Source organism: Rutidosis leptorrhynchoides, chromosome 10 (genome assembly GCF_046630445.1).
Source record: "Rutidosis leptorrhynchoides isolate AG116_Rl617_1_P2 chromosome 10, CSIRO_AGI_Rlap_v1, whole genome shotgun sequence".
NCBI classification, from domain to species: Eukaryota; Viridiplantae; Streptophyta; class Magnoliopsida; order Asterales; family Asteraceae; genus Rutidosis; species Rutidosis leptorrhynchoides.
This window is the reverse complement of record NC_092342.1, coordinates 288285804-288295000: the sequence shown is the minus strand read 5'-3', so window position 1 is coordinate 288295000 and position 9197 is coordinate 288285804. Positions and strand designations below refer to the sequence as shown.

Below are 9197 nucleotides of genomic sequence, written 5' to 3'. Positions count from 1 at the left end.
CTGCATTATTGGTGTAGAGATGGTTTCGTCCAAAAATGCATTAACTCCAACCGGTAATAATCGTTGCATCATGATATGGCAATCATGAGATTTCATGTTCGTAATGTTGGTATTATCCTTGTTCACTTTGTGTCTGAAGTTTGATCCAAACCCATCTGGAAGTTTTACTTCTTTAATGAATTTACAAAAACTTACCCTGTCTTCGGGTTTTAAAGAGTATTTGGGAAGAGGTTTGAAAAATTGCCCATCTTTTTTACTTTTGGTTTTAGGTTTGAGCCACAAATCTTTTCGAATACCCAATTTTTCCAAGTCAACTCGTGCATTGTGAGTGTATTTGGACTTGTCATTCATTAATAAGGTACACAAAATAGCCTCCAATACATTCTTTCCAATATGCATGACATCCAAGTTGTGTTGCAGTGGAAGATATTTCCAATACTCAAGTTCCCGAAAAATAGAAATTTTAGTCCAGTTGTGATGACAATTAGGGGGACGTTTTCTTTTTTCACCAACATTTGTATGATTTTTACCGGGATTACCAACTGGCAACAAATCTGTAAGTTGGTTTTCGATATCAGCTACTTTGAACTTTCTAGGTTTAGAGGTATGATGAACCTTACCATTGAATTCTAAGCTTTCTCTGTATGGGTGATTCGATTCAAGGTTCGGTCTGTGACTGACAAAAACAATTTTGTTTTTCACACGCATAGCAGGAGTGTCCTCGTTACATGTAGGGCATGCTTTATAGCCTTGGCCACTCCAACCGGACAAACTACTACTGGCAGAATAATCGTTTATGGTACAAATAAGCATTGCTTTCATTTGAAAATACGTGTTTGTAACTGAGTCATGTGTAACAACCCCTTCGGACCATAAAATCTTCAGTTCATCAACTAAAGGCCTCAAGTAAACATCAATATCTTTTCCAGGTGATTTAAGACCAGAAATTAACAGAGTCAACATGAGAGAACTTACTTTCATACATATCCACGGCGGCGTATTGTACGTTGTCAATATGACTGGCCACATGTTGTAAGGATTATTCATGTTGCCGAATGGATTGAAACCATCAGTAGCCAACCCTAGTCGAATGTTTCTGTGTTCACGTGCAAAATCCGGATATCTTTTGTCAATTTCTTTCCAAGCTCGACCATCTACCGGATGACGCATCTTACCCTCTTCATTGCACTGCCCCAGTAGCATTCCAAGTCATATCCTTTGCAGTGTATCTGGAACTGTACAAACGTTTTAGTGTTGGAGTTATTGAAAAATAACGCAAAACTTTATTAGGAACTTTTTTCCCCGTTGTGCGTTAATCTTTCCATATACTCTCTTTACATATTGGACAGTTTTCCAAATCCTGGTACTCTTTATAAAACAAACAACAATCATTCTTACAAGCATGTATCGCTTGATACCCTAAACCGATCTTTCTCATCCACTTCTTAGTTTCGTAAAATGATTTCGGAATTGGGTTATTTGGGGGATGTGATTGTATGAGTAATTCTAACAATTGGTCGAATGAAGTATTCGTCAATTTGTTCAAGACCTTAATGTGTGTTAACTTGGCTAAAAAATCTAATGAGGACAACTTGCTACCGAGATATAGCTCGGTTTGGGTGGAGTCAATTAAATCCTCAAGAGCAGTTGCGGTCGTGTCATTCATAGTATCATCGTCATTCGGACCTTCCTCCTCAAAATTAGGAACTTCCTCCAACTGAATATCGTGCAAGAAATTTCTTAGAGGGTCCGTTGTGTTGGGTACTTCGGGTGGTTGTGGTAGTTCACCGTGATGCCGCCATATGGTATAAGAGGGTTCAAACCCATTTTTAGTTTTATGGTCTTTTATATGTTTAGGTTTAAGAAAAACCGTATTACCACAATATTTACATGGGCAACTACACTTACCGTGCGAATCCAAATTGTTTTTACACCTCTCAATAAATGCATTAAGACCTTTAATAAAGTCAGGATTAAATGTATGTCGTATAGTAGTCCACCTCTTATCAATCGTCATAGATATTCCCTAATTAAATCAAGTTTAAAACAGCAAAAAACTTTAAAATTAAAAACACTTAATATATGTATAATCAAAGCCGGGTGGTCCAACTATGGAAGACAACCTAACCCACTCTCTGAATGTTTTGTCTCAACTATGGATGCGCACAACTAATTTAATAGTTAGCAAAAATTCGGCAGCATTCCCCTAAACTCCCCAAATATGTCGTATTAAACGCATATTTGTAGGAGTAAAGGGAAAATGTGTACCAAAATTTTTGTAACTAGTAAATAAGTTATACGCATCTACATCCTAAAAGAAACAAAACACACAGAAAGCAGTCCCAAAAAGGGGACCTTCCAAAGTTAATTTCTAATAAATTAACCTTGGATGGGTATTCTATAGGATTGATTAATTTCGAACCTAAGGTACAACTATTCCGAAATTAACTACTAAACCTAACAATGTTCATAAATCAATAAGCATAAACATAAACATAAACAATAACATTTACAATTATACTTATACAAACTAAACATACAACTCTCATCATCAAACCCATCAATTTACTAACTAAATAAATACTTAATTTTCTAATTAAAAAAATACATAACTAAACATAATCAACATGAATACTTAATTTTCTAATTAAAAAATTACATAACTAAACATAATCAACATGCATAACTAAACATAACTTAATTTTCAGTTTATATTAATTAAAAAATATTAATTTTCAACCTATATAACAAACATAATCAACATACATAAGCAAAATTCGGATTTAATTAATAGCAATAACTCAAAGCATGTTTTTCTTGAGCATAAACATAACCACACACAACAATCTTCAAAACATAAACACAAATTTCGGATTTAATAGCAATAATTCAAATTGGTTCATAAAAATTCGAATTTAACTAAAATAAGCACAAAAAAAAAAAAAAAATTGGATTTGACAAAAATAATGAAGAACATACCTTTGTTAGTATTATTAGAGTAGGATTTGGTTCGAAATACCTCAAAATCGCCGGAATAATTTATGAGTTTGGGAGTGTTTTTTTTTTTTTTTTTTGGTAAATGCCGACAGACTGCTTAGTTCAGCTTTTTTGGCCAATTTTTTCCCGGACGACTTGTCGTCTGGGAAGGTGAACTGGAGGGAAACGAAAAGTGGACCGCCATTTTTTTGGTGAAATTTTTAAATAATTAATTAATATCAATACAAAATTATTAATTACTTAAGTATTTATTATTTATTTGGTGACATTATTTATTAATTAAATCTATATAATTACTTAAGTATTTAATCAAAAATTACTTCTAACTAATTTTTAATTACTTAAATATAATTTTTAGTTACTTTTAAATTATAAAATTACTTTAATTAATTAAAAAATTACTTTTAATTAATTAAAAATTACTTTTATTTAATTAAAATTAATTCTAATCACTTAAATAATTTTTTAATTACTTATAAATTAAATCCTAATTATCATCATCATCGTCGTCATCATCATCGTCATCATCATCGTCATCATCGTCATCGTCGTCATCATCGTCATCATCGTCATCGTTAAATTAATCCGTTATCATCATCGTCACATATCACCGTAATCATTATCATCATCGTCATCATCGTCATCCGCGTCACATGTGACGTCAAATCTTTGGCGGAAAACATTTGGTGGGAAATTTTTAGCAGGAAAACAGATGATGGCTTTTTGTGCGGGAAAATTCTTCTATATAACTACCCCACCAATCACAATACTAGATGACTGCAACAATATGGCTGATAATTACCATTATGGTCCAGTGAAAACTTTGCCTGTGAAATTTTGTCGATCTTGTGGTTCAAAGATGGTTCTCAAAACTTGCTTGACTGATGAGTACCCGTACGGTCGACGATATTATGGTTATGGTGGTAGGTTCGGTACCTTGATGTCTGCACTTTGTAGAAAGCGACAAATTTGGATTGATCCGCTCTGGTCTGAGAGGGCGCTTGAGGTGATACCAAAATTGTTAAGGTCCAAAAAAGATCTAGAACGTTCACTCAAAACCGCAAAACGTCAAGCAAAAATGTTGAAACTGATGTTAATTTGTACTTTTGTAGCATTTGTGTCGTATTTCATTTTCAACTAGTATTTCAGTTTCTAGTATTTCAGTTTCAGTATTAGTTTGTAGTTTCATAATTAATTTCAGTTTCTAGTATTTCAGTTTCTACTATTTCAATGCATCTTCATGGTTGATATTGACGCCAGCCTTCCATCATCTAATCCACCACCACCACATTCATGACCAACTTGGAATGCTTAAATTGTGTCATTGTTGTATTTTTAATTTCAATAAATTGTTGTATTTTAATAAACTGTGTAATTTTAATTTTCAATAAATCGTGTAATTTTAACATTGGATTCGTGTAATAAAGTTGTGTTGAGCAGAGATGCTCTGCATAAAGTTGTGTTGAGCAGAGATGCTCTGCATAAAGGTGTGTTGAGTAGAGATGCTCTGCATAAAGCTGTGTTGAGCAGAGATGCTCTGCATAAAGCTGTATTCAACATGTGATTTTAATTCATGACCACTGGATTCGTTCAAACAAGTGCTTCAATCCCCTATAAATACAACCCCTCAATTGTTAACAAACCACACCTCAAACACTTATCTCTCTACTAAATCTAAAATTTATAAGTTCAAGATGTCTCAGATGAATGTTATGCTTCAAGTTAACTATGGAGGGGAATTCGATCGAGAGGTCAAGAATTACTCCACCGTCAATTCTGAACAGAGGGAGTATTGCATGAATGTCTGAAATTACCCGTTGTCTGAACTACTTGATTTTCTCAAGGAGGACATACCTCTTGCATTCTCACAAGTGTGGTTCTTCAAGGAACCCAATGTTCCAGCCAGTCTTCTTAAAGATGAAGAAGACTGGACCATACTTGTGGGTCGAGCAGTGACCAGCAAAGAAATCATCAAGTTGTATATCGAGTTCCGGGATGAGAGCGAAAACATTGTGTCTGATGAAGAGGACTACGTGCCCTCCGGGCCACAGTACGACACAGATGGAAAATTCGATTCGTCTGATTCTCATGATCTCAATGATTTCTAAATGTTTTGTTGTATTATCGTTGTTTATTATCGTTGTTTTGATGTTTTGTTGTATTATCGTTGTTTATTCTCCTGATCTCAATGATTTCTAAATGTTTTGTTTGACGTATTGATTTTAATTTATTACAATGGGTTAATTGTCCTTTATCCTGGATTATTCGATATGTCCATCTGGTTTTTGTCCATAACAGTCCATCAGTCATAAATATAAAGTGCGAGTGTCCTCGTCAAATTATTCTTATATCCGTAGTCAAATATTCCAACTAAATGGGGACTTAAACTGTAACAAGGTCTCAATACTTTGTTTAATAATTACACCAGGATATCGACTGCGTGTAACCCAAGGTTTTAATACTTTGTTAACAATTACTCCAAGTGTCCTTGTACATAATTCACCCATGTTTTAATGAGTCCATTGACTATTAATCAATTCCCGTGTCCGGTCAATTGAACGATTATTAGTATTTATAAATATTCCACCCATCGTGTCCGATCGAGTGTATATGGTTATTTATAATTACGTCCAATTGTAAATCTCTATATTAAATTAACGAACTATCATTCAATTAAACAAATATAAAGTCCATTAATAGTCCATAGTCCAATTTCTACAAGTGTCGGTCTTTTGTCCAAACCCCAATTATGGTACTGATATGGCCGAAACGGACGGTTTTTAATTGCGCGGTGTCGTTAGGCCGCGGCTCGCCAGGATCAGCCACTCGTGGGAGAGGGTACAGTTTTAAATTTATATTTAGCGGGGCCTAAATCTTACTACTCCTTATGAGTAAGGGAAGTATGACCTAGAGTCGTATTTTTGAGATATCAATAAAATCGAACCTATATTTTAGCCTAAGATAGTTAGGGAGTAGTGAATGTTTATTTTGAGATTTTCTAGTTTATAAGATAGATAAAGTAAATGCAATAAAATTTGTAATTCAGATAAGATTAAAGTAAGCGCATACTCTGATTTCATCAGTTATTCGGCCGAGATTATGGAATGCTGGCTCATGAATAGGCAGAGGCCTTGTATTCATTACACTGGTCCTAAACGCCCCTGTCATAAGACATGTCACTGGGTACTGCGTTAGGCTTGAAGATTCTGAATAGACAGCAATGTCCCTTACCCCCGACGCCCGTGCAGTCTGACTACAGGCATACACGTTCAGAAGGCTCATCCAATTGAGCTACTCGGTTGGGTGACGTATTAACATTTCAAAATGGTCTAAAATTTCTTAAGCATAATAGAATACATGGTTTACCATATCCGAGAGACGTGATGTGTTTCAATGCTTTCGTTAATGATTGGTAAAAGATAGTTAGGCCCTTAAAACGAGTTCAACCATAAAGAACACCATGGCCAAGTCAAGATGACTTCCATGAACACGTTCGGTTATCCTAACGGTCCAATCCTTTATGTGTTTAAACAAATAGTTCCTTAATTAACTAAGAATCCCTCAAATGGGGTGCAATGCTTGAGACCGCGTTATGGTGCAGTGTAATGGTCAACACTAACCATGTTCCATGGCCTTACTTAGCAGAGGTACAGCTTACAACAACCGCTGTGCTTCAGCGTGCACGTACGAAGTTTATATGCTTGGTGACTACACTAGCATGGTCTGGGACAAACAATGTACTAGGGGTCTAGTCAGATGTTTCACTACGAAAGAGTCCTCAGTCGGAATACAAAGCTTGATAGACTTACTACAACCAGTGTGCCTCAGTCGATCTTACATTGTATCCGATAGACTTATCTTACCAAGGGGTGACACAGATAGTGTACTATGGATCGGGGTTCGCGACTTCCCAATAACAGAGCCTATAACTACGTTCTATTAGTTGGAAAAACAATTGAGTTTAAAGCATAATCGGAAAGCATTTCGACAGCATACACAAACCATAATATTATTCCGGCATTATAACTGCTTACATCATAACATACACTAAAGATAACTACTCGCTAATCATGGCAACAATATAACAAAACATTATATAAGATAAAGGATAGAGGTACCAGTAGATTAAACAAGTTTCGAATATAAAAGTGACAACTTCAAGACTCCAGACCACTCCTAATACAATCTTCAGTGTTCTTCTCCGGGTACTAGGTTTCCCGCACGGAGTCGAAGGCCTTGAGAGTATGACTAATATTGTACAAGAGAGAGAAAGAAGTGAATTGAAGTGTGTGTTGGAATGAATGACAAAGACCCATTAAATAGACTAGAAAAATGCCAAAATACGCCTGGCAGGCCGCATGGCAGGCCGTATGGTGGGGCGTATTTGGCAGGCCGTATGGCTGGCTGGCCGTATGGTGAAGGCACTTGGTGGGGCGTATCTGGTAGGCCGTATCCATAGAGGCAGGCTGTATGACAAGCTGTATGGTAAGCCGTATGGTGTGCTGGTCAGCCTTGATTCCCTGGATCGTAACTTGATTTCTTGTCTTTCACCGTTTTCGCTCTAGAATCTTCATTTTAGCTCCGATTCTCTTGATTCTTTTTGCACCGCCTTTGTAATTACTTATTCTTCAATTCTAACCAATGAAGTAGGTATTTTGCTGATAAAGTTCAAATCTTTCTTTTTTTTGGGCCTTAATACCGGGGTGAAAACGTGACTTTTTAGCCGATATCAAATATCCCACACTTAGACTTTGCTTGTCGTCAAGAAAACTCTCGTTCTTAAGAATCTTTTCGGTGTTTCTTTTCTAATAGCCTAAGCGGTTTGCTTTTATTATAAGAGCAAAAAGATGAGGTGAGTCATCTATGTTAGGATTGAAATTATCTCTGCAAGCATGCGAGGAGGTTACATGACATAGGCTAGCTTTCACGGGTCACTCAAATCACCCAAGTGTTTAGGGTTTCCTATAGATCTAAGAAATGAAGTACGCTCATAGCCAGTCATGCTGCACCCATCGTCATAGGCTTAATAAAGACTCAAATCCTTGCTGCTAATGCGAGACCGGTAGTAATCTCAGCTTTATAGGTCATTTTTCAATGATGGAGAAGGAATTTTGGAGTGGTAGTGAAGTTATTTTTGAAGAGTGAGATAACGGTAATGTAGTCTTTATACAGACTTTTATTCGAATAGATAGGAGTGCTGAAATATTTTGAGAAGCACTTTTGAACTTTCATTTGACAATCATTTTCGGTCGAGTTCTCTTCGGCATTTCTCTTATTTAGTTCTGCTCCTTTTTTCAGAACTTGAATTTTTTTTTTTTTTTGGAGACTTCATCTCGAGAAACTTTTTGCCGGTAAACTTTTTCAAGACCTTTGCCATGATACTTGAGAGGTTTATAACATCGGGCTTTCGGACGGAATCTTATTTTCTGGGTTTTTCGAGAAATAGTAAAGGTGATATGGAAGTAGTGGTGGAGTAGAAGTAGTAGAGGTGTGGAAGGTTTATGTATGACAAATGGGTAGCTATTTTGATTACAACCGAACCACGTTTCGCTGCTTGGAGATGTAGATCTAAAGCAAGTTCTGATTCTGAGCACAGACATCGGCACTCTCAACGGAAAATAGTGAAGCATTAAAGATGAATGCTGGTTTTATTTGGGGTGCCTCACCATAATCAATTTAGGTCAATAATACCTTAGTCATGCAATGCTCTATTAGAGATTTCAATCTAACAAGAATTCCACCTTACTTAAGCCTTATTTTTATTGACAAACGTTTTAGGTTTTCAAAAATACTCTTTCAAAAAGGGTTTCTTTTGCAAAAATTTTGAAATTTGGCTTAAGGACTTGGAATCTTCGTAATGGTTTATTATAATACAGCATAAAAAGATACCAACATCCCACACTTAGACGAACATTGTCCTCAATGTTCCTAGTGTATCCCACACTTAGGAGTTTTAGTTAAAGATTTGGGAGTATTTGTCTAGTGTTTTGATTTGGGTGTTATCCCACACTTAGTGATAAGCTAGGATGTGGCATATTTTGAATCTTAAGCTAGTAGCGAAAAGAAAGAAATACCCCTAGCAGATGCGGCTGGTTTCCTTGCTTCTTTATCAGCTCATTTGTCATCATTTATTCTTCTACTCTACTTTATTGTACGGGTTGCCTCCCGGGAAGCGCTTTTGTTTTAGGTCGTTGGCTCGA

At 36.0% G+C, this 9197-nt stretch overlaps 1 protein-coding gene across 1 annotated transcript in view; it reads right to left on the bottom strand.

Annotated features, from left to right (window-relative positions):
* LOC139871129 (uncharacterized) overlaps positions 1-1203 on the bottom strand; it is a 2712-nt gene extending 1509 nt beyond the window's left edge. Inside the window, exon 1 of the mRNA XM_071858865.1 lies at positions 1-1203. This exon is cut by the window's left edge and continues 473 nt beyond it. Within this exon, the coding sequence (XP_071714966.1) occupies positions 1-1203 (1203 nt within the window).
* Positions 1204-9197: the final 7994 nt, after the last annotated feature.